At 40.0% G+C, this 26,889-nt stretch overlaps 1 protein-coding gene and 1 long non-coding RNA gene across 5 annotated transcripts in view; one reads left to right on the top strand and one right to left on the bottom strand.

Annotated features, from left to right (window-relative positions):
* The window catches only part of PDZRN3 (PDZ domain containing ring finger 3), a 156,135-nt gene extending 151,977 nt beyond the window's left edge, over positions 1-4,158 (top strand). For all 4 annotated transcript variants that reach the window (XM_026074912.1, XM_026074913.1, XM_026074915.1 and 1 more), the window contains 3 exons: positions 337-438; positions 1,573-1,689; positions 2,608-4,158. In XM_026074912.1, the coding sequence (XP_025930697.1) occupies positions 337-438; positions 1,573-1,689; positions 2,608-4,158 (1,770 nt within the window). The remainder of the gene's footprint in view (positions 1-336; positions 439-1,572; positions 1,690-2,607) is intronic.
* LOC112970465 overlaps positions 1-26,889 on the bottom strand; it is a 123,302-nt gene that overhangs the window by 37,576 nt on the left and 58,837 nt on the right. The gene's annotated exons all lie outside the window — the stretch shown is intronic.

Raw genomic sequence — 26,889 nt, forward strand, 5'->3', positions numbered from 1 at the left:
GTTCCCATTATCTCCTGTCCCATACAAGGATGTTCCTTCCCACCCACCAGAGTTGATGTTACAATTCTGCTCCTGCCCAACTCTCCTCTAGTTTCTGTTCTCATAACAAGGTTTTTCCTATATAACCCTGCATATCACCACCACAGATAGGGAATAGTTTCACATGTCCAAACCCACAAATGTATCCAACACTAAACTAAACACTGCTGTAGTTTTGAATGGGGACTGTGCCTGGCCTGTACTGCACTGGGATCTATCCAGCCATGCAATTCTGTAGAGCCCATGACAGAAGTATCCATATGAACGGATTTCATTTTGTTGCTCTTTTTCTTAAAGATTAATGGCATAGAAGTACAGAACAGAGAAGAAGCTGTGGCCCTTCTCACCAGCGAAGACAGCAAGAATATCTCCCTACTTGTTGCAAGACCAGAAATTCAGGTAGTGTAGCAACAACAATAAAATACTCTCTTAAGTTTTAATTAAAACAGAGTTGCTGTTTTCTAGGAAACAATAACCGCATTTTGAAGAATTTTATCTACTTAAAACCATATTACACAGTTTGATAGGACATATATATGGTCTGAAATAATGAATTCAGCAGTCATGATACTTTTATCACATTTTATATTAAAGTTCAATTTAAGAAGTTCAGCAATTAATATATTCTGTAATCCCATTACAAGCATCACTGCAAGGTATTATGAATGGTTTCAAGCCATAGCTATAAATGACATACTGAACTCTAATTCCTATAGCTATTGAGTAATGATTCATAGAAACACCTACTATTTAGGCCTTTATACACCATCTCTAAACGTGATTAAATACTATCGAGAAGCATTCTCAGCTATAACAGAAGGCTTAACTAGAGTCCAACCCTTTTCTTGTAGAAGGGGGATTAGCATGACCAAGACATTCACTAATGAGCATGGCACAAACAATAGCCATGAGCACTCTTTTATTTCTCTCTTGCTCCATGGCCTATGTGAGCATCCTTTGCCAATGTTCCTGGAGAGACAGGGTCCAGTTCACAACCAACAYCTGAAGATCAGATGTTTCTGATCTTCCCCTGGGGATATGATTGAGGTTTGGGGTAAAAAGATCACTCCCACAGACCCATAGCAAGCATCTTCCCTTCCAGCCCTTTATGCTGCCTCACCACCTAAGCCAAGTTGTGTGTTCAAGCTTTGGCCTCTGGAGTATTTTTATATATACTAATAAAATTACACACAAACCAAATCAGCTCCAACTCTTAGAGGTATTTCCATGGATGAAAGTGCTATTTTTCATTTATATGAAGGACTATTGAAGCTAAAAGTTTTGTTCAGAAGGATTTCTAACTGTGCTGTTGGAGATCTGCATCTGTATGGATGGGGGTGATGAGGGGGTAAAACAGTCAATACTCACTCTTTGAGGAGATGTGTGCTTCTTCCCAGGATACTGCAGCACTGTCATAGAGTTAGGAACCTCCTAAGACCTCCCGATCACTTTTCACAAAGAAGGAGTGCAATTTATGTCAGTCTTCATTCTTTTGACAACATTTTGTTTATTTTTCCCTCCCTTTTCACATAGCTGGATGAAGGATGGATGGATGATGACAGAAATGATTTTCTGGATGACTTGCACATGGACATGTTAGAGGAACAGCACCACCAGGCAATGCAATTTACTGCCAGCATGCTTCAGCAGGTACTGCCATACCGTTGTACAATGGTGTCAAAACATCACATTGCACTCAATATTCCAATATTGAGCTTGACTGAATAAACTTAGTGTCCTGAATGACGATCAAGGCAAAAAAAATTTATGAAAAATCAGGATACTACATGACTCTGTCCATAGACCACACAGAAAACTTCATCTCAGGGACCAAAACATTTTAAAATGTTAACTTTTTAATTTCCCCTCTCCCTGCCCCCTCACACCCCATTACAACATGAGTTCTTAGAAATCCACCATTCTTGCTATGGTCACTGAGAAAAGTACGAGAGAGGTATATGGCAGATAAGGCAGGCAGGAGGCCAGCTTCTGAAATATCCTATTTGATATGCACACACAAAGTGAAAACAGCCTGCCTTCCAAAACATTAAAGTGTGAATTGGCAAGTCAGGAAACTGAGGGAAATGAGATTCACATATGAGGAGAAAGGCAAAAAGAGTTTTTGAACAGTAAAGTGCATGCAGAGCCACAAATACAGACCAGGTTTCCCGACTGTTCTGCCACAATCAATGCAATCATATAAGTTCATGAATAGTATTTGATTTTTGTCTAGAGTTTTCAAATTGCACATCCTCTGTGGGAGCCACGTGTTTTGAAAAGACATATTTTCACTTAGAAATGGGAGAAGAAACATTCTGGAAGTTTGACTTCTAACACTGTTGCTATATAACTGAAAAGCAGACCCCAAGTTCTTCTGAAAAGATCATCCAGAGTGTGCTGTGTTTTCAGTAACCACTCTTGTATAAAGCTTTCTTTCTATGTAAGTACAAGACAAAGATACAGACAACATAATAGGTAACAGATTAAGAAAACTTTTAAATAAATGCCCTGAGCTATTTTATATCCTTGCAGTAATTTCTGTTTCTCTGTTTTGGTTTTTGCTGTTAGAAGAAGCATGAGGAAGATGGAGGTACCACAGATACAGCCACTATCTTATCTAATCAGCATGAGAAGGACAGTGGCGTAGGGCGCACAGATGATAGCACTCGGAATGATGAAAGCTCAGAGCAGGAAAACAACGCAGATGATCACACCACTTCTTCTAACACTTTAGGGAGCCAGAAGAAGCTGACATACAGCCATGACACCCTAGGAAGCGGCGATATGCAGTTCAGCAATGAGTCGTTCATCTCAGCTGACTGCACAGACGTCGACTTCCTTGGAATCCCTGTAGATGAATGTGAACGGTTCCGGGAACTGCTGGAACTGAAGTGCCAAGTGAAGTCTGCCAACCCTTACAATCTGTATTATCACAACAGCACTCTGGATATGAGCAAAAGCGACCAAGAAAGTGTTGACAGAGAGCTGGAGATGCTGAATGAGGAGCTCCGCAATATCGAGCTCGAGTGCCTGAATATTGTGAGAGCTCATAAAATGCAGCAGCTGAAAGAGCAGTACCGGGAGCCTTGGATGCTACATAACAGTGGGTTCCGCAACTATAATACAAGCATCGATGTTCGCAGGCATGAGCTCTCAGACATTACAGAGCTCCCCGAGAAGTCTGACAAGGATAGCTCAAGTGCATATAACACAGGAGAAAGCTGCCGAAGCACACCACTCACACTGGAGATTTCCCCTGACAATTCACTGCGCAGAACTGCAGAAGGCATTAACTGTCAAGGTAATGAGGGGGTAGTGGCACATAATGCCTCCCAAAAGAATTTATTTCCTAGCTCAGAGAGTCATGAATCCAGTGTTGGTAAATGCCATTCCTCTCCTAAAGATCCTGACCTCAGCAAGCAGCTGGAAAGCAAAGACAGAAAAGCCAGTGATGGAAACAGAAGCCCAACTAATGGTCAAAAGCCTTCTGGCTCCTATGTCTCCCCATATCATCACTCTCCATATAAGCATGCTCACATCCCTGCCCACGCACAGCACTATCAGAGCTACATGCAGCTGATCCAACAGAAATCAGCCGTGGAATATGCACAGAGCCAAATGAGCCTGGTGAGCATGTGCAAAGACTTTAACTCAAGCCAGAGCGAACAGAGGATGGAATGGAAAGTCAAGGTCAGAAGTGATGGGACCCGCTACATTACAAAGAGGCCAGTCAGGGACAGGTTGCTGAGAGAACGTGCCATAAAGATTAAGGAGGAGCGCAGCGGTATGACGACTGATGATGATGCCATAAGTGAAATGAAGATGGGCCGTTACTGGAGTAAGGAAGAGCGGAAGCAGCATTTAGTGAAAGCAAAGGAGCAGAGGAGAAGGCGTGAGTTTATGATGCAGAGCAGGCTAGATTGTTTAAAGGAACAGCAAGGTGCAGAAGAAAAGAAAGAGATGAATATCATTGAACTGAGCCACAAAAAAATGATGAAGAAAAGAAATAAAAAGATATTTGACAATTGGATGACAATCCAAGAACTGTTAACCCACGGAACAAAGTCACCAGATGGCACACGAGTGTACAACTCTTTCCTGTCAGTGACTACTGTATAATCACCCACTGCTAAATTATGTACATAAAACACTACCATTGGGGTAGAAATCAATGCCTCGTTCAATGTGGCAAGTTTTTTTGTATATAAGATACAGTCATCAAGTTTATAGTTCAAATACTGAACTCTACAACTGTGGGTGCCAGGATCTCCATTATAAAGTGGAGAGAAAGCCTGCACATCTCCTTCAAAGGCAATATTAGCAAAGCTTTTTGGAATATTGATTGTACTTTTTTACTTGTTACCTTTTGCATAAAGTGTTTAAATATCAGAAATGTATTAACCATACTTACACAGGTAATTTGCTTAAACTATATTCATATAAAAAAGTACACATGCTTTTCTTTGCCTAAAAAAAGCAAAAACCCACAAGAGCAACTGCACATATGTATTTTTTGTGAAACCATATTTTGTGATATTATTTTGCTGTTGTTCACTTCCACACAGAGTGCTGTTTATCAATATTTAGCTCAAGGTTTAAGCTCAGAATTATTGAATTCCTGATAGAGTCATTCTCTTATAATACTTAACATGTATCAAACAGCAGTCTTTAGAGTTATGATCAACATTTAAACATTTTTCTCTTTAAGGTTTTTAAAGGAAGTATGTAGGTTTCATCTCAAAAGCCTGAAGCAAAGTACAGTATACTGCAGCTTTAAAGGATTTTAAAGCATGTTTGCAAATGTTGCAACCTATTGAAAAAATGTGCATGTACAGGTAATTTGTTTATATAAGACAGTTTGTGTAATTTGAAATGCCCATGGTAGTAACTGTTTGCTTTATAGATTTGAATGTACTGAATTATGAAAGCAGTTTCATGAAATTATCATTAGCTACAAACATTAACAAGTAAAATGAAGTAAAATAAATTATTGTTTTATATTTCAAACAACTTTAAATTCTTTTGACTCCCTTCTGGTTTCACTACTTAGTATATTCATTTCTAGAGCATAGCTCATTTGCTGAAGGAATGACTGGACAGCCTAGTGGAGATCAAAACTAACAGGAAAATCTGCATCATGACTCTGGAGGGATTCTGGACTGAAGTTTTTGGGGGAGAAGGAGACATGGAGGGAAGAGGCAAGAGAAAAGTACCAAAAGTATGAAGAGCAGAATCAAACAACGAATATCTTGCTTCATCTCACAATGCATTTAAGACGACCTGTAAATGAGAACGAAATAGGCCTTCGACTTTGTTTTTTTCTGGTTTATGGTTTCTTAGTGATACATAAATCTGAGCGACAAGCTCAGTGTTGGCTTACATTCCAATATAAATAAATAAATATAATAGAACAAAACAGATGGTGAAAAGGACAAAAAGTGGATGTCAAAGAGATATCTCACTCATTTTCTTGTTTTCCATTTCAAATTAAGCACCCAGGTTTAAATTGGAATACTATGCTGGATAAATAGTGAAGTAGACTCACTATGAATAGTTCCCAAATTCTTCATCCCCTCTCCCTTTTTCCTTATCCCCACAAAAAACTCACTCCCAAATCCTTCTAAATTTTCCTTCCAGAATAGCAAAAGTTATAATCTTAATACTGATAAAAGTGAAAAGCTAGAAGGAGAGAGATTAAACAGCACCTCCGTGCCTATTCAGTCTGTTACCAAGAAGCAAGCATTGGTTCATTTCTTCACATCCATTTGTGGATTAGCACTGAATTGGCATTAAGCATGTCTGCCATATTCCATGGAAAACCATGTTACACAGGGGGAAATGCATCCTCAGCTGATGCAGATTGTCACTGTCCCTTGAAATCTGACACTCACATCAATAAACTTCTGTAAATTTATCTTCAAGCAATATTTTCCCCTAAATACTAGCTCTACTGTAGTCTTTGAGAGATTTTTCTATGACTTGATAGAGCCAGGATTTCACCTGACATTACAAACAGTTACCATCTCAACAGTGGTACAAGTAGGAAAAATTTAACGTATGATTTTCACAACACTGTGCCTTCAACTAAGATGCTTATTATCTCTGTCTCAAAGCTGCTTTACTTGAGTTTGTGTTGTGTTCATCCCAATTACAGGCACATGAGCCATGTCATATTATTGCCTCTGAAAAAGTTCAGAAATCTAGATGCATAGGCAGAGCGCAGGCATCTAACTAGAGTGGAATCGCAATCCATAAACCAGGCATGAAAAGACATTCAAGTTATCTTTTATTCCACCTGGAAATTCTGGAGTATGATTTGAAATGCTCTAATGAGGAAAAATTATAATCAAGGTGTACCACAAAGATAGGCTCCTCTGGAATAACTTCACAGATAAYGGTTCCTCCTTAAGAGGTCAACAATATAAGTGCTTTTAGCATCATACACACATATATAACAGCATAAACATATTCTGGGAACTAAAGTGCGATGTGTAGAAATTACACCAAAGCATCAACAGTATAAAACTTACATTCTTTAAGATTTTGAAATAAAATTATTGGCCAAGAATTATTCTCTCACTTTTGAGTTTTTCGTCACTAAACATTTGTATTTTTTTCATTCAAAAATCACTTGTCTCTCTTAATATTACGATTTATGAACTAACATCAGCTCACAGAACCTGTCAGTTATCTCATAAATCTGGGCAAAAGTTATGCAAACTACAGATTTTGCTTCTCCTTGCTCAGTTAGCTATCTTACCACACACCCTATTTTCATTGCTTTATCAAAGTACTTAATGCAGTGGTGAAAAGGAAAATTTCTGTTCTTTTTATTGCTTGCAAAGAAATATTGGGAATTACCATAGTGTTAGTCCAAACTGACCTCCTTACAGTGGAATGAATCAGACCAGAAAGTAGTCTTTGATGCCTAAGAAGAAATGTTTTATCCAACAGCTTTTCTATAAATTGTATTATAGTGCCTACAGTGCTTATAAGATAACAACTGAAATTATTATTCTAGTTGCCTACAGACATCTCATGCAAGAAATCTCCACGCAGCAGTGGAGACTGTCTCCTGTCTTACTTCAGGCTTTACCTGAAACCCGAGGCCTCCCAGCTGCTGAGCGCCACCGCAGGGCACCAGAGCCATCCTCAGAGCCTGGGCACATGGTCCTACCCCACAGCAAGACGCTGACCCTTCTCTTCAGTCCCAGTTACTCAGACTCCTGCAGGGATCAGCACTGACAGATCTGCTCTTTCCAATAACAAAGCTCATCCTGAGTATTTTTTTTGAAGTTCATTTGAACCTGGAAGGAGCTAAAGGAGTGTTTCTCATTTAAACCTGAAAGTAGCAGTCTTCATGTTCATCCTTTTTCCTTCCTCCCTAGCCACTTTATTGAACGTAATCTCAGGCAGGGGTGATGTGAGCCCAGAATACTACGTACAGGAGAGAATCCTAGCTACGTGAAGGGGGAACAAGCCATTACCCATCAGCCAGGAGATTTTGCAGGTCTCCTTACACAGACCGTTCCCAATTTGCCAGACATCCTCACACAGCCTTTATTCATTCTTACTGCCACACAGCCCTGACCTGGGCTCTGCCATGGCAGCAGCCTGACACTGCCACAGACCTAACACTCCACTCCGCAGCCTATGCCAGTGCCCACCTTTGGGTAATCAGAGATGTACACAGGACACCCTGGATACAGGTTGGAGCAGAATTTGGCCCGATAYGTTTATAATACAGATAGGCTCTGTGTCAAACCCAGGTCGGTTTCCTTAAATTGCAGAACATCTCCTAGACATAACATAAAGAATGATCTATAAGGATGTAAAATACTTATTTGCAAACAGGGTTTAAATCAGCGTGGAATCATCCAGTTTAGATATGCATTGAAATAGGAAAGCCCTGAACCAAACCTAACAGCATTTTTTCGTAAATTAAAAGAAGAAAACTTGCACATTAGGGATGGCAAATAAAATGAGGTAAGACTACATATCGCCTAGGGACTACTGGTTGGAGAACTAATTAGGATTATAAACTGAAAGTATGTAAATTAAACAAATATAATTATCTGCTAGTGGCCTTTGGAAATAGGTTACAGGATACTTGTTAGCAAAATTGCTCAAATGCCTGGAAGCCATACAAAGCAAGCCATAAGCAATTTAAAGTCCTCTTTTTGTTTTGTTTTCAATTGTTTTTAAAACAGTCCTTGTATTAAGGATTTATTGGAACATAAACTAATTAGAGAGATGTCAAAAAACAAAGGTAAGACAAAAATTGTCACAGCAGATGTCGCACCTCCAACCTGAGCCCCTGGTTTTATTAAAAGTAAATTCTTTATTGTGACAAAATAGCAAAGATTCTGCTCGGAGTTTCATCCCAGCAGTTTCATTTCTCCATCAGAACAGCTTCTGCGAGCTTCCATCCAGAGCTAATCTGGAAGAGTGGTGGCTTTCTTAAACGAGCACAACTCATTTTAACTTTACAGTTAATACAGTTTTAACTTTCATTATGATCAATGAAAATGTGTTCACCGTTAAAATGCAAAAATGCAGAATTAATACCACTTTTCTTTAAGTGCCTGTCATGAAAGAAAGTCGTACTAGATTCAGGGGCTTCTACATGGAAAGTTTCTCATTCCCATTTCATATAATCTAAAACACAAGTCTCACTGCAGAGACTGACAATGTTTAGTCAAGATATTGGTATATATTATTAAAAAAAAAGAAGACAATGGGGGTCACATATAAAGTTCAGCTAGGCTGATTTCATGCTCAGCATGAGGGCTTTAATACACAGACCTGACCCAAAGCCCACTGATGTAAGCTGAAAGACCCCAAGCAATCTCAGAGAATTCAAAGCAGGATCTTGCGACAGGACAAGCACCGCTGGAAAATGGAGGTCTCCGTCTCCAGCTGAATTCAAGAATGCTCAACATCTGGTAGCATGGAGGACAGGCCCAAGAGGTGGTCCTATAGGGTATCAGCTTTGAGTCAGTTGTCCACTGAACGTTGTCATCTGGTACACACACATAGCTGCCACATACTTTCTTTGTAAGGAAAGTATATTTTCTTAAACACACGTTTCTTAGATGAGATTTAATCAAACCAATTAATGATGAAAATAACTTGGTAATAAAGCTACAATTAGTGTTTTAATTTACAAAAATACAACACCAGTATTGTAAACATCATTGTAGCTCCACTGGAGTCAAAGCCCAAATAAAAATCTTGTCTGATATTTTTATCCCCCCTCCCCCAATCAAAATCAAAATAATAGAAAGAAGATAACTAAATTCCTCCAGTACCTTCTCCAAACACCTGTATTTACACATGAAAAATCAAATTCAAGCACGCCCAAACAGCCTATACCTAATTCTCCCAGCAGATGATGCTGGCCTTAGGTTAAACATTTCTCCCAGTCTACTCCCACCTTTCCTTCCCCTTTCTGGGGAAAGTGAGTCAGTTCTGTCTGAAAGGGACCAGAAAGAATATTTGCCAGTCTTCCCATTGGGTCTGGGCCCAGCTAAGACTAGGGATCACTTCCATTTGCAGGAAATTACATACACACGCACACAAAAGACGACAAATCTGGCTCTGCTTATACATTTTGATTTTGTATTTCGTTCTTAAGGACCAAAAAAAGGACTTAGTCCACCTCAGATGTGACATGATAACCATACAATATTTCATTTTAAATTATAAATCTGCTTTTTGAGACTACAAAAATCCCTAAGGGATTGGAAATGTCTTCATTGCTATAGCATAAAAAGATTAGTTTGCTCTGAAACCCAGGTAGGAGATTCTATCACAAAATGCAATCCTAAGGGCCAGCACGTGGCCAGAAACAAAGATTTGAAATCAAAATGCTGACAAATCCTAAACTGTGGAAGTGCAAAATGGCATGATAGCTTGGGTGGCTGGGTCATGGACTGCTCCATTTGGCCAGGAGAGAACACTTGGTCTGTCCTTTCAGATAAATTTGCGAGGGAGGAACTTTAAAAGTAATTTCTTTGACAATCCATCCTTTTTATGTTAAGCAACTGCAAGACCTTGCAACAGGGAGCCCCATTAACTGAGAATAAGAACTCCTCTGTAAAAGTGAACTTTGGTGACCTTCCCTCAAAGAAAATACTTTATCATATTGGAGTGTGGGCCTGCCAGGTGTCACAGCAAGGCTCGGACCGAGCGGGATTCCATTGTCCCTGTTAGGGGAGCTAGCTTTGACTTTCCATAATCCATCCCTCGGCTTAGCTGGTCTTTGTTAGCTTAGAATGCCACAAACAAAGACTCCTCAAAAGGCAAATCCAACTATAATTGTTTTAAAAAACTAAATCAAAAGGCTGCAAATTGAAGGGACCCAAGGTTTGTCAAATTTCTTCTTAGCTCCAGTTAAATGTAAGCATCCAGCATTTACTAGTCCCTAGGGCTCGAGGTAAACAGCCAAAATAAAAGCAGCAAGGGCACATTCAAATAATTTCCACAAGAAACAAGTCTCAGTTACGCCATAAGGTCCAGCAAGCACAGATGCCAAATGTAACAAAAACCAAAGCCAACTTTACAAAGCTATTCCAGAAAAAGCTTCTCTGCTCTACTGCATTTGAACTCTCAAAGAAACTCCACAGGCTTCTCGCTATAAACTGAACTCAAGATAGAAGGCAAGCATGCTTGTTTGGTACTAATCTGATGAGTCTTTTCCAGTGTTTCCATTCCAAAGTCAAAAAGGTTTCTCCAATAAGGAAAGACAGAACCCATATATATATAACCTCTAAGCTTTCTCCTATGTCAGTGTTTTACAATGCAACTAAAAGTTTTGCTTCCTTTACTCTTTCCAGAAGTCTTTGTACTCATCCGTCTGTGCATTTGTATCACAGAATAGTTGAGGTTGAAAGGGACCCCTGAAGATCAGCTAGTCCACCCCCCCGCTCAAACATGACATTGTCTAGAATTGCTAAACACTATATAAGCAAACAAATAAGGTCTCACAGAATGCAGATACAGGGCAAAGCCCAAAGTATTAATGGAGCAGACATTAAAAGGGGGGTCAACAGTTTCACCACAGTCTTTGTCTCTCTTCTGCACAACCATTTCTGACACACACAACAACAAAAGCCATTTTCCCCTCATGTCCTAGTCTTGCACTGCTTAAGCAAGTACCCTATGCAGGCACCCTAAGTACGGTCTTTCCAAATGCGAAGACAGCAGTGTCTCAGGCCCTTGAAAGGTGATGGAAGTGACCCTCAGGGTGCGCGACAGGGCACTGYCTGTATTGGAGGCTCCTTTATGTGCCGGGGCGCTGGTAAGCAGCCCTCGCTGCTGCAGCACAGCCTCGCTCCCTCATGACCCCGAGCACCGGGCACAGCTGGTCAGCACATCTCCAGCTGCAGCTGGTTCACAAGCAGAAGCCAGGCTCTAGCACCGCGCTGCAAAACACTGCAACACAGCCCTAAATGCAAGGAAGCATGAGAAGAGAAACAACTGTGCAAGGAGCTCACAATATGCAAGACTTGACAGATGTTTTTCTATTGCTCTCTTAAAATATCTGCAGGGGCAACAGAATACATGCCACACCTAGAGGACAGAAAAGGTTAAACACCTTCAGGCTTGCTCACAACAGTATTGCTCATTTGAATTATTCAGGCTGGGGAAAAAGTCATGTTATTAAGAAAAAGTAATAACAACCACATACCACATCTGTGTGTATTTGTTACTCACACATGTGCCAACTCTTCCGCTTCCTGGGTCCCAGTACAGTTTCTAAGTCCTTTGCCTAAGCATAAAGGGCACTAGTCCCCCAGTGGAAGCTTTGCTTGACTTTATGGGAGCAGGAGCAGACCTTGCTGGAGAAAAGGAGCTTCACTCATCAGCATTAATAGCTTATACATCAAACTGTCCTACAGAAATGAGAGACAAAACCAAAGCTAGAAAACCCTTTCACCATGTTTTACATTAATGTAGCATCTGTCGTTTTCAAAACTAAGTCAGAATAAATGTGGCAATTTCAGTTGCCTGCATGTGGTTGTTGATGACTGCAGAGAAATATTTCCAAATTAAGTGGATGAACATCCATGTGGCTAAAATAGTACAAATAGGACTAGGCACAGCTGGCAGTTTGTCTCCTAACATGGAGATTAGTGCCATCAGCAGGGGCACAGGAGCCCAAAATGCAGTAATTCCGCGAAATAAGAAGTGCCTGCCAAAGGGTTTGTATATTCCCAGCACAGCTTTAAACTTCAAGTCATCACCAACATCTGAGGCAAGAAGGCTGCCTTAGAAATACAGTTCAGATTTTTCTCCCCTCCACTGCAGGAAGAGACATAATTTGGACCCAGGTTCACCTTTCTGCCCACCCACCAACAGTAGCAACAGACCTCAGCAAATTAGCTCATAATAGTCTCCTTTTTGCTTTCAGTATTCCACTAACCCCTCAAACATCTCACATGCTTTCTTGGTTGATCAGTTTAAGTAACATCAGCCCTTAGTCATAAATAAATAGCAACATGAGTTATATCTACAAGGTCAGCATATAACTCATCTGAAAAATATTTAAACAAAAAATTAAAAGCCACTTGAACCAAATTAAATATCTTCACTCCAACTACACTCACAAATTCAGACAGCACTTGCATATGTGAGTCCATACTCTGAAGACTGATAAAAACAGAGTGCTGTTAACAGAGCCTTTTAATAAAAATAAAATAAAATAAAATAATTTAAAAAAAAACAAGTAGCCCTTTTCCCTGTCAGCCACTTCAGTGACAGCCTTTACCTGATGCAAAGACAGTCACTAGCTAATGACACTACTGAGCCGAAAGGCCACATACAGCATAGCTTGGGCACGATGAAAGCAAAAACACCCAAATTCAGCTTCCCCTTCCTGTCCACAAATTAGTTATCCTAATTCTGACTCTAATAATTATAATTGCCATGAAAAAGACAGAAAAGGAGGTTTGGTCTGAAAAAGAGAGTGAGGGACAGAGAAGCAACAGAGAAACATGCTTGTGATCCTCGGTTACAAGAGGGAATGATCTATTCCCCAGGACTTGGCTTAAAATTTAAGGGAGACTTAGGCTGCATACTAGGAAAACCTTTCTAATGACAGAGATAAAGAGGGGCTGGAAAAGACTGCCTACCTGGCGTGGTTGTGGAGCATCCAGCATAGGGGATGGTTAGACAGACATCTGCTTTTGAATGCTATGGGTAGATTCTGCATCAGGATATTTTTGATTTCTTCCAACCCCATTTTCTACGACTTTGTGACAATTCCTCCAGAACACCCTAGAATGCTCCCACTTTGAAAAAGACCTGTTTACATAACTTTAAGAGCAGGTTGGCTGTTTCTCGGGCTCATTAGCACAGCAAGATGGAATTTTACCAGGTACCCTTCCGTACCTGTAACGTTCACAGCCACAGATGTCTGGGACCATGTACTGAAATGGTAGCACATAGTTCAGCATCTGTCATAAGCAGTTTTCAGTGAAGTAGAGGAACTGCTCCAAAGCAATTTATGCCCAAGGAAGTTATACCACATGGTAGGGATAAAAGAGATAAGTGACCATCCAGGGAGAAGCAGAGAACACTGTTCTGTGAGGCTGTGAAAGTCCATCACTAGCAGGGAGCACCACTGAAGATAATGACATTTGCAAAAGGCAGCACCTGTAAGTCTTTCATGAGGCCTATATTTTAACTAGTGATTCATCCTCATCTTTGGCCAACGTGAAGTTAGTCCTTTCTCAGGAGCGACAGTCTTCTGGGAGGTCTCACTGTAGAGGAGCAAATCTTCAGGACTGTCAGCTAGTGGTCAGATGTCAAGAGGCATTTAGCCAGGACAGGAGGTGGCCAGCTAAAACAACATTAGCTTTGAATAAAATATCTGTAGTCCTCTCTTTCAGCTGATGATTGCAGAGCTCCAGTCAATGTCTGTTTGCTTCTCTCTGCACAGACAATCAAACTTCTCCATCACACACAGGGCTACAAAAGTAAGCTTGTTTAAACATTGACACAAAGGCTTTTACTCATGTAGACCACCATGCACATGGACACCACAGCATGTTATTCACAAGGCCACTACAGGTCCCATCCTTTTTCTCAACAATTAACATAGGAGCAAAGAGAAGGAAACTGCTGACAGATCAGATCCACACACGTATCACAAATGCCAGGACACACAATGAGGTGTTTCATCTCTCTTCTGAGAAGTTTCTAGTTTCTTTCAAAGCAAATGGTACTCTGTACAGTACTGAAATACAAATTCCACAGCAACACCACTGGTGAGAATTAGGAAGAAAAGAACTGAAGGCCAAACCACAGCAGCAGGAAGAACCTCTCCCCAGCAGCTGGGTATGGCATCACAGTCCTGAGCAGCCTTCAGAGTTGGTGGAACCCATTATAGCTCAGGTCTTGCTCTGGCAATACTCAATTTAATAGAGCATTAGCAGACGAAATTCCATGATAATAGAACCTTTTCCAAAATGTACTTTAAATTACCTGCAAAAGAATGGCTACAAACAGGTACTGGGAAGATGGCTGTAACCATTAGGGCCATCTAGAAACAGTTAATATTTCACACACACTCATAACCCCTGATGTGGGGGAATGTGTTTTGCCTGTCAAGACAAAGCCAGGACATCACAAGGGAGAGAGCTGGGCTGAGCAAGGATTTAAAGTAATTGTTCTGCAAGTCCCTTCTCCATAGGACTGTTGTACACTCTCCCTCAGCCCAAATAATATTTAACTATTTATATGAAATAGAGGAACTAAAACAAGCCAGACCAAGCCTCACTCTAGAGGACTGACTGCAGCACATGCCTGGGAAGTGCAGCACACGCCTGGGATATACAGCACATGCCTCATTCAGAACCCAAGTCTCAAATCTCTGCCTTCATAAGCCACAGGCTAGCGGTAGGTAGTTCTCAGTGTCTCCCGCTAGTATAAAGTCCTTCCTGTATCTGAAAACATTCAGAGTGAAAGTTAAGGTGAAACAGCTGTTCCTCCCTCCTCTGCCCAAAGTTTCGGTTTTGAGGAATCAACATCTTATGATAGAAAAACATTTTGCTGAAAAATGTTGTTGGTATTGGTATATATGGATACATTTCCACAGATTTCAACTGAGAGAATTCACTCTCACCTGCCACTGGCAAAGGCAACCTAACAGGTTTCAGAGGGCAGTTATTAGAAAAAGTGGATGAAGCATTCAGCTTCTACCCTTACAGCACAGGGCACCTTCCTAAGGTCACAGCACTATTTACTACATTACAGCAATTTTTGTTTGCTTACAGGACACATTTGACTGAAAGCCCAGGGAAAGGTAGTAACAAAAGAGCGCAGTAACAAGATGACAAAAAAACAGCATGAGGGCTGTTGGGCTAACAAGAAAGTGAGCCAAAAATTGTAGAAAGACAGACAGAAGTTTTGACCAAGACAAAACAGAATAACGCTGAACAGCTGAAGCATCCAGATGACAACCAGGACTTGGGAATTACAATCCAAGTCTGAATGAAGACTATAAAATAAAAGAAGGACACAGACCTGTCAGCTCAGGAAGTTCCCAAACTATCAATTGCCAGAACTTGGGAGGGCTAATCGAGGACATAGCATTATTTTGTATATGCTTTTCAGAAAAATCTCCTAAAATGGTACCATTAGAGAGACAAGATTGGCTGTATGTACCTTGGGTATGACCCAGAAGAGAGTCATCTCATCATGATGGCACTGGCAAATAGGACAAATATAAAAGGGTCCCCAAAGGCAATCAGAGTCTTAAAGCATCAATTCAGATAACTAAGAAGCAAGTGAACTGCTAGAGAGAGAAAACAGGGAATACATTCACTGCTGGTTCCGTGTCTTCCAAAGTGCAGAGATTACAAATATTTAGCAGCTTAGAGAGAATAACACCTTATTTGAAATATAAATAAAACTTGTTCTGAGGATAAATGTGCCACTCCTTTGGAGAGATATATAATTAGATTTGTAGAAAGACTTTTCTTCTTTAAAGGGTATTTCTTTATTGTGTTTGATAATCACATCAAATTCTGGAGACTGAAATAAATCCCAAACCCACTGACACAGAATTAGGCTATTCAAAGTTAATCTTGGATTATTTGCAGAAAGCTGGGGAAAAAAACAACAAAAAAGTCTTTGCTAACAGCTGCCAAAATAGTTCTGAATGGGGAGAGATGAAAGAGTATTCTTACTTTTCAGTAAATTTATATCCTGGAATATAGTGTGTAAACAGAAATTTAAACTGAGATGAAGTATGAAATAGCTAGAAGTCCTTAAAAGCTAGTTCAAAATCCATGAGAGTCAGTGGATTTTGGATCAGGCCCATTTAAATACAGATTCTTTCACTATAGTAGAAACATTAGGACACATTCCTATCAGATCCTAGCAACACCACAAGGATCAGCACAGTTGGCAGCGATGGCTGAATTTGGCCCATGGAGAGTCATTCTCCGAGGAATGGATTTTTAGAGATTTATGGAGAAAGGATTTATGAGAACAGAAATAGATTTCTTGTATTAAATCTAGATCCATAAGAAGTCCAGACACTAGCTTTTTAAGTAGGGCTGTTAAAAGGGGGGGGGGGGGATTAATCTATTTGTATCAATTTCAAAAAAAAGAAAAGAAAAAGCATTTGGAGAGCACCTCAAGTCAAAGGTGACATTTCTGATTAAAATAAGAAAAAAGATGATGTTTGTACCTTAAAAGAGCTGATTGTTTAGGGTTAAGACACTTACCTGGGATATGGGATACTTCAAGTGAAGCCCCTGACAATTTCACCAAACAATTTCAAGGTTTCAAGGTTTCATTCTGCACAAGATTCGAATAATTTGTTGAAACCTCAGCATTCTCTATGAACAGATTCTTGCTTTCATGCCAATGTTATTTTAACTGATTCACAGACATCCAAATTTTTGGAGCACAACCACCATATTAACAGTAAATTCTCTGTAACAACAGATAAAGACAAAGCAGCACAGGTTCTTCTAAACACTGCAGAAACTTAGGGTCTGTACTTGCAGAGCTGTATTAGCAAAATATTTTGAGGTTTTATTTTGAGGAATTTTTTTTCCATGCTATTTTCATTTTCAAGACAGTAATGAAGCTAGGAAAAATGTCCATAAGCAGAAAACCAAAGACACTTGCCTAAAAGGCCTGAAATCTACAGAGCTACAGCCTAAAGAGCTGAATCTACAGAGACAGCAAGTTTCTCTGAAGAGCTCCCATTGCAAAATGGCCTAATAAATACCTGCCCCAGAAGAGCTTTACTACCACAGACAGCACTGGGGTGGGCAGCACAACATCCCACTGCAACCACAGCTTGAAGTCATCTCTTCTTTAAGCCTTAATCACATCACTCCTTTTGTTTGATAGATGAGCAGACTTTCTTTGCTTAATACTACTTGGCCATCTTCGTGCACTTGCAAAGGAAAACATGACTTTAGCTTAAGCTGAAGAGGAGAAACTGGGGGGAGGGAGGATAAGGAAGGAAGGTTAAAAATACAATTTACCAAGATGAGACTTGCTGTTATGGGAATGGTGAGAAAATGACCAATACTGACTAATAGTTGAATCGCAATCTCAGAGGTTTTTTGCTTTTATGGCTCTCTGTCTGCTTGATGCAAGTGTGAACTACAAACCATAACTTTAATAGCTTCAACCAATGAGTTAGAATAATATGAGATACTGTGGATGATGAGCAAATAACAGTGAAAATGTAATGAAAAATATATATTTATGTCCTTGCTATTAAACCCAAAACTATAAACATTGACAGCACTAAGAGGAGCAATTTCTGTTGTCATTGATGAATGCGTTGTTTTGAAGATATGAAGAAAGTTAAGAGAAGAAAGAAACAAAGATTCCCCCCCCCCTTAGTCTGAAAAATTCCTTTGACTATTTTAGGTGGAACCTGCATTTCATACTATGCAAAGTGTCTAGCAGTGGAAATAATCAGATAGACTTTCTAGGGGCTTTGAATCATACTACAGTCCACATGTTAACACACTAATTAACCAATGACCATGCTCAATAGTGTATACACTTCAAGAGGTTTATTACACCCTCTGCATTAAGCAAGGTGACAGTGTAGCTATACCCACCATATATTCACTGCAAAATATGGTTTCTTTTAACTTTTCAGTAGTTATTACCTTAAAAATCTTGAGGAAAGAAAGCCAACCACCTTCCAGCCAAATCAAGGTTAAAAGTTTGCAATTAGTACAATGCATCAAGATAACTACCAACGTAAAAACATCTCGTGCCTATGACAGGATCAGAGACGCAGATGATGTCTGTAGAACTTAATCAGAAAAACTTGCCACATCTGCTGTAATCTTGAAGATAACAGCTCTGCATCTGATTCCCTCCACTATAATACCATGTTTCCCTCTCTTTCCACCTAGCCATGTATTCATTGGATTACATACCTCCAGTACAAGCCTTATCCCCATATCTGGTTCTGAATGGAAAAAATAAGGTCACATACTCTAAATGTTTCTGTAATGCTACCACCCTCCTCCAATCTGATGAGAGAGAAATTTCACTTCTGCTGTTTATGCTCTGGTGAAATGTTCATACAAACATATGTAAGAGAGCACAAAAGATTTGCGCAATTCTTCCCTCAAGCACTGCTCTCTGTTGAATTCCTCTTTTAACCTCCTCTTTTTTACACCACACTAACAGAACACCTTATTACCACCCAACAAATCCAAAACTGTGATCTCTTGAGATTGAGCAAAAAAGAGCCTAAAGGTTCCCTTTTTAATCATTTTAGATTAAAAAAGGAAACACAAAGAAAGGAAAGACCTATATATATAAGATTGCACATCTGAGACTCGCTTAACTAAAAAGGCAAGTCCGTGCCATTTCATGAAGAGAGTCAGTACACTCTTAAAATACAGTACATGGCATTGCTTCAGTGTTACCTGCAGCGTAGTACACTGGCAGTTCATCAATTCTCCTGCCAAGCCACTGACCCTGCTCCCATTAAAAAGTCATCAGCTGTCCCTCTATTGACATTTCCCATTCCTCTTTCTCAAGTCTCCAACCCATCACTTAGGGTTAGACTTATCTAGCCCCCATGGCATAACTCATTCTTTCTTTCCAGGTAGTAACCCTGCGCATTAGTCTAACTCACTGCAATTCCACCAAGTTCTCTTAACACTTCTTCTAATGAGCTCAAGCCAGAATGAATTTTACTACATGAGCAAGGGTAGAGATGAAGACCTTTTTGGTCAAAACCCTGTTTTTCTTTGAATGAAAGTAAACTTATTTCTCCTGAACACATGAAACGTTCATCATGCAGCACTGCTGTATATTGTCATCTACACACACTACTCACACTGGGAGCAAAGACACCCACCCCTGTGGAGTTTGGCCATGGCTTTGTGCTACTCCTTAAGAGAGCTGGTGTGATGTTTTCTTCTTTCTTTTCTTCTTTTTAATAACCTGGATTGTTATTATTATTGCTGCTGTTGTTGCTAAAGAGCTCTAGGGGAGATGGGGAAATAGTCTGTTCCCCTGTGTGATGTCTGAAATCAAACCAGAATACATCAGCCTGACACTGACTGCCTGTTACTGCCTTAAAGCAAGTTATTAAAAACAAACAAACAAACAAAAAAAATCACTGCACCACACCAGATTCCACCTCCTCCAGAGGTGTAATAGTGAAAGACACACACAGGATTCACGTTTCCTCCACACCTTTACAATGACTCAGGCAAACCAGGATCACCATGTGCATTTATATCCTAATCTCTTTGGTTAGGATATAAACGCCCAGCTCAAGAGAATTCCACTTGCTTTTCTGTCTTTTTTTTTCCGCACTAGAAAATGGCATATCACTGAATTTTGTCTTTGCAAAGGTTGAAAAATTCAAAGAATTCCTTCAATGAAAAGTTTCCATAAACACATAGAATCATTTCCTTCTAACACCAGTGCGTTGCTCTGGTACCAGCACTGCGCAGCAGCAGTTGTCCAAAGTCTTGCAAGTTGCTTTTCTAGTGGAAAAGATGACCAACAGACAGTGGGATTTCTCTGTGGCTTTAGGTGTTTGTGGTTAAAAAAACCTTGGTGTTATGCTCAAGCTCAATGATGATGCAGCCTGCATACATTTTTGTCCAAAGCCTCAGTTTTGCAGGTAGTAGGGACATTAGCAGACAAATAGCTCTGGGCTCTTATAGTCAGGTACTTCCATTTAAAACTCCTTTATTTCAATTCAGCACTGTATTACCCATGTTGCTCTAGCATCTAGTACCCTGGTCATGGGGTAAAACCTCCGTTCTCTATTTGTACAACATGCCAAAACACAAAGGCATCAGTGACCCACAGAGGCAGCCTCACAAAGAGGCACATGACTCAGTCAGTGACACACAGAAACTAGTTGACATGTTTATCCCCAATTTTGGAAGGGCTGACAAGGTCCAACGAATACCTCCAGAAAGAGGGGAAGATCTGTCCTTCCTTTGCGAGCAACTGAGGATGCTTACTAGAGAAAAGGTTGAACAGACTGCAGGGAGTCCATATTGAGAAATTCATTATCTTAAATTACATTCCAGTAGGTACCTGAACTTCTCTGAACATAAAAGTCTTTCAGTCTTCCCTGGAAAGCTCACTATAGAAGCCTATCAGAGATGTCTACCTACAAAGTCCTGGCCATGTCAGGATGTGTATGACTTTGCTGATCATTTTAGATGAATTATGCTGATAAACACAACCACCTCATTGGCCACTAGTGCTCCATAGTCCTTTCTGAAAGGGAGGAAAGCTAAAGAAATTGGGGAGAGGGAGACGTACGCAGGGGAGGAGAAGGAGAATTGAAAAGGTGGAAATGAAGCAGTTGTCTCACTTCTACAAAGAAATCAAGCAGGCAGTCGTTCTTAAATACTTTGAAGACTAGCAAATCCCTGAGCATGCAATAGGGTTAGCCTGGCAATAAATGAAGTGAACAACAAAGAGAGCAGACAAAAATAATCGAGTGAAGTACTAAAGATAATAACAAGCAAACAAATCCCTGCAAACTTTAAAGAGATTGCTACTCTTGAAGCATATATAAAGGACACAAAGCTAATCAGCCATTTAATGGACAATCCTATAAATTAAGGGACTACAGAAAACTGGTGTGTGGAGATAAAGGGATTTTCTTTTAAGTGTTTGCAAATTTAGGAAGGATGCAGCTGGCCTTTGTATTCTTGAAAATAAAACATTTGGGGAGATATTACTCTGCTACCAGCAATGGAATTTAGAAAAAAACACAAATAAATAAAACTGACATATACATGATATGGCAGCTGCAGTATAGGGCTTAGTCTTATTGATCCAGGAGCTCCTTCAAGTCCTTTGCTCCTACGGCAGTTTAAACAGAAACAAGAAATCAACAACTGTATGTATGAACATCTTCAGGGGTTTTGATCATAAGCTGAACAAAAAAATATCTGGCAAAAAAATAGGACTTTTTTGGTCCTTGTCATAAAGATGAGCCCAAACAAAGCCCAGGATGCTGCCACCCCATATGGGAGAGGTTCAGATCTGGACACCACGCCATAGTTAAGATGCACCAGTACAATTGTGAGGCCATGTTTCAGTATCATTAATGCCAGTCAGATCCCTACATTGCCAAATCACTCTGTAGCACAAAAGTATGCAGGACCTAGCATGAATATAAGGTCACATTTCAGACAGATCTGATCCAGCACAGCGAGTGGGTAACAACATTAAACATACAAAATATTTTGAACAGAACTGTCCTTCCTTTGGGAGCAACTGAGCAGAACAGTTTACATGAGGTAAGCACTCTGCTTCGTGCAGCCACAATGACTTTGATCTGGTACTAGGAATATGAAAGCCAGCATATGATCAAACTACTACTGTAAACAGGCAGTAGGATGCAGTTCTTATTGCCACAGGTATTCAGCTTGAGGTCCTCAAAAAACCTGTACAGATTTGTTTGGTCCTCAAGTGTTCATAGATTCAACATTTACTATTCAGCATAACCACAGCGCTGAATATCCAACACGTGAATTATAAAACACAAAAAGCAACAAAGCAGACCAATACACAGCTCTAAAGGCAGCCTCAGGGTTGACACTGGATGATACACGTCCCATGCTACAGAGCACCCACTGCACCAGGCACACTAATGAAAGGTAGAGACAGGAAGAGTGTTGCCAGCAGGTCGAGGGAGGTGATTCTCCCCCTCTACTCAGCCCTGCTGAGGCCCCATCTGGAGTACTGTGTCCAGTTCTGGGCTCCCCAGTACAAGAGGGATGTGGCACTACTGGAGCAAGTCCAGCGAAGGGCCACAAAGATGATTAGGGGACTGGAGCATCTCTCTTATGAGGAAAGACTGAGAGAGCTGGGCCTGTTTACCCTGGAGAAGAGAAGGCTGACAGGAGATCTTATTAATGTGTACAAGTATCTGAAGGGAGGGTGTCGAGAGGATGGGACCAGACTCTTTTCAGTGGTGCCCAGTGACAGGACGCGAGGCAATGGGCACAARCTGAAACACAGRCASTTCCATCTGAACATGAGGAAATACTTTTTCACTGTGAGGGTGACAGAGCACTGGATCAGGTTGCCCAGAGAGGTTGTGGAGTCTCCTTCTCTGGAGATATTCAAAACGCGCCTGGACGCAATCCTGTGCAAGGTGCTCTAGGTGACCCTGCTTGAGCAGGGGGGTTGGACTAGATGATCTCCAGAGGTCCCTTCCAACCGCAGCGATTCTGTGATTCTGCGATAAGCAGCAGTGACCCCTTAACACTTCCACCTTTCTAATTCCATCATAACACTATATTTTACATTATAAAGAAAGAACACTAGAGACAATCAAAGTTTTTCCATCCAAATGTTCTTCAGTAAAAAACTGGGCACTTGATGAAATCATTCAGAACCAATGACATCGTAAATTTTAGGATATATATTGACATTTTACTTCTACTAAAAATTAGAAGTGGGCACAGTTCTGTGTGCAACAAGGCCTATGGGTGTTCACACTGCCACCTCCGCACCTCTCCTGCTTTGCCAAAGAGGATATCGTTAACCTGCTTAAATTACTTGAACAGCACCAGAAGAAAAAAATGCATTTATACTGTCAAAATAGTTATGATCACAACACCGAAGTTTGTTTTATTTCCTCCTTGTGGTCACTGTTTTGTTTTGTTTTTTAATTTTCTTCATTACTATTGACAGAAAGCAATTACACAAGTTGACAATGAGTTTTACACTTAATTCCTGATTATCTGTTATATTCAGCTTTATGGTTATGATTCAAATTTTACATGAAATAGTTTTTCTAATTTGTGAAAGATTTGAGATGCATCTTGGGAGACAAATGAACAGGAAATAAGATATTCAGAAGCCTATTTCAAAAGTTTTCAAATGGCCAATGATCCATCTTCCCCATTACAGCACTGAGAGCAAATCTTCAACTGAATAAAAGGAAAAGGGTTTGGACTTTTCCAGCAGTTTCTTCCAGAATAGCTTTTAATAAGTTTTGACTGCTTAAACAGTATCTCAACAGGCTCATCACATCTATGCTACTATATGCTATACATCTGTTTTTATTTATATTTCATGTGTATTACAAATCTTTCAGATGAACAGTGTGTACTCTTGCACCACAGCTACAGAATTCCCACTCTATACCACTACTAACTGCATTTTTAATAATGGTAACACAAATCCCAGCAGTGTCAGCTCTCTGATGTTACCACTAATGCTAGTTTTGACAGACACTCTTTTAATTTAAGATTTATTCTGTTCTCCTTTTGGAGGTTGGAATGCCAGTACTAAAATGGAAAAATGCATAGTTTGCTAGTTCCTCTTCCCCTACATATTTGTAATTATGCCTTGTGTTGAAGAATATTTAAAAAAATAAATTTTAACTACAGCGATTTCTCCGCTGACAGACAAAGGACAGTCACTAAGACATGCTGCAGCTTAAGTGATAGTTGAGAAATTAACACAAAATGACTTCAGGAAACATGCATATAAATTCTTTGACCAGAACAGTAATAGAGGCTTTGAAATGTGCTTTCAAGCCTGTCAAAGTAAAACTTTCCCCTAGCATAACAACAACAGCTGAACCCAATTTTGTATAATGTATTATAAACATCTGGGGATCCACTTCTGAAAGCATTGTGCAAATCCAAAATCCAATGTTGCAATTATTTGTGCAGTATTTAGAAAATGGCAAGCTCACCACCAACTACCACACGTAGGTTCTCAACGCGATCTCTCTCTCAGTCAGCAAGATGAAGACATGGTCTGTGTACAGCCTCGCACCATATGCTCACTGCCCTCATAGGATTCTCGAAGCACCTGGAAAAACCTGAGCGATCACTGATGCAGCTATTTTGATCACAGAGAACTCCAGAATTTGGTCTCCTAGAAGGAAAATATGAACCATTTCTCTTTGGAACTGGCACAAACATTGCTCTTCACATGGAGGTGCTAGAAGCAGCTCCATACTTTTATCTGTATTTATCTGAAGAATTTCCTTTCCTTTTCCTGCAGCTTGAGAAAGAACAGTGTCTGGCTAATGAGAAGTCTAAAGATCTGCATTAATCACTGTGAATCACTACCTCAGCTGCAACTGCTGTTCAATATTCTTAACTGCCAGCACCAAAAATACAGGTTTTCTCCACAATAAGTGCTTTTTGTAATACCAGTAAGGCCATTCTAGGGAGAATTGTTATCATCAAATAATTATGCCCTTTTAGGATATGAGCACTTGGCAGTGCCTCATGGATTAGAGCAACCCCCCACATGGATTATAGCAGAACATCTCCTGTTGTGCTTTTTTTTCTTAAAGGCAGGAGGGTTCCTGTCCTTCCCAGTTTTAGAAAGAAGTTTAGGCACCTAAGCTAAAAATGCATTTATAAGAATTGTAAGAGAATGAAGAGCTGTGACTTTCTTACTTTACAGACATCTGCATTCATGTATTTTTAATAGATCATTTTGGCTGTTCATTTGCACAAAAGTTGTATTTGATTTGGTATTTGTAGATTACCTCATTATCAGACAATCCATTCAGCAGTGAGAGCGTAACTAACCCCGCAGGAGCTTTACTATAGCATTTATGAACTGCATTTCACAGGTGAAAAGGAATATCAGTACCGCCTTCTGTGGGAAGAGTGACAGGACTTCCACAGCTGCAGTATCCTTTCCAACAGTTTTGTTTCACAGAGGTGAGTAACCCAAATCCCCAAGGAATCATCAAAAAATAGACTCCAAGTATTTTCACTTGTGAGGTAAACATAATTCTAAATCCTCATCACTTCCACATGTCTTTATGCCATTAATCATCTCTAGAAGATCACATACACACGAATCATATGTATCTTGTTATGTGTGCAGATATAGATAAATTACTACATTATTTATTGACTGTAATAAACCAAAACTAGATATCATAGCACTTGAAGACCCATAGAAGGCCTTATCTAAAATATTAGAAAAGGTGTACAGTACAGAAAGATATTAAAACAGACTCTCAGCACCAGAAACAGAGCTTCAAGAATACTATATGTCTTCAATGGCACAGTGAAAAGGTCTGTGTGAGACAGGGTCAGATTTAGGGATGAAGGCCAAATCTAACCTAAGATTCATAGTCAGCAGCACTGAAATCTCACAGCTTGTGTACATGGAGAGTACAGTAGCACTGCGACAAGGCCAAGTCTAATACTGAGCTATAGAAATGAAGGCCTTTCTCTCAGGGCCTGCTTTCTTAACATACACAGAAAGGTTGACCTTGTCATGAGAAAGACACAACTGTCACAGCTGGCCATGAGGGAAAGGCCCCCTCACGCAAATAGTTGCCCTGGCAGCTGCTTCACTGTGGCTGTACTAAACCTCCTCTAGGTCTCATGCAATAAAGAAGAGAGGCCGTGACTGAACTGGTTACATTAAGAAATCCCCACATGCTCATCACAGACCACTTAGATCACATATGCCGTTCTCCACACTTCAGTGCTGATAATACCATGCATGCCATTGCTCTTCCAAGTTTTTTTTTTTCTTTCCTTCTTCTTCAATCAGAATGAGAAAAGGTTGCAACTTCTGTAAGATTTTGGACTCTCTCCCAAGAAAACAAGCCTGATCTGGTTTGGAGTATGATTCAAACTCCAATACAAGAGACCTATTTACACACAAAGAAAAATAAATTCAAGACAGAGCCCAATTCCATTTAGTGAAGCAGGCTCAAGGATGAATTCATTCTGATAATTCACATTTTAATCCATATGTTAAAGGTTTTCATGTCAAAGATGCTCATTTTGGTTCACTGTTAATTAGCATTATCATCCTTGTAACCTTTACTTTCTCACAGTCATGTTACATCTTTGTCAAGGGAAATAAATGAGTACAGAATGCCTTCAAAACTTGAAGGAATGCAAAAAGGGAAGGATAGAGATGCTGTTGATCTCACAGTGACTTCAACAACCCCTGTCACTTTGGACCTACTATTTTTTAGATTAAATGAACACAACTCATTTGTCTTCAGAAAATGGGAAAGACTAACCAGTATTTCCTCCTAATAATGGAAATCTGTTCTTTAAAGTAGAGACGGGATGGAAAGTCTGCTCCCGCTGATCATGGCAAAGTAGCTTCTTGGAGTTATAACTTGCAAGGTTCGGCACACTGTATTTCCTTAAAGCCAAACGGAATTCTATCCCAATAATTTAATTGGAGATAGTCAAATCTCATGGACTTGAATCTCCTCTGAATTCCACTGATGCTAAAATCACAATGGTGAAAAGCCAATGTACCTGAAAAGGATTAATCTGTTTTGACACCTAAACTTTCCCAGCACTAATTAGATTAAACTCTTTATATGATGGTCAAAGTTGT

Source organism: Apteryx rowi, unplaced genomic scaffold, assembly GCF_003343035.1.
Source record: "Apteryx rowi isolate R43461 unplaced genomic scaffold, aptRow1 scaffold_4, whole genome shotgun sequence".
NCBI lineage: Eukaryota > Metazoa > Chordata > Aves > Apterygiformes > Apterygidae > Apteryx > Apteryx rowi.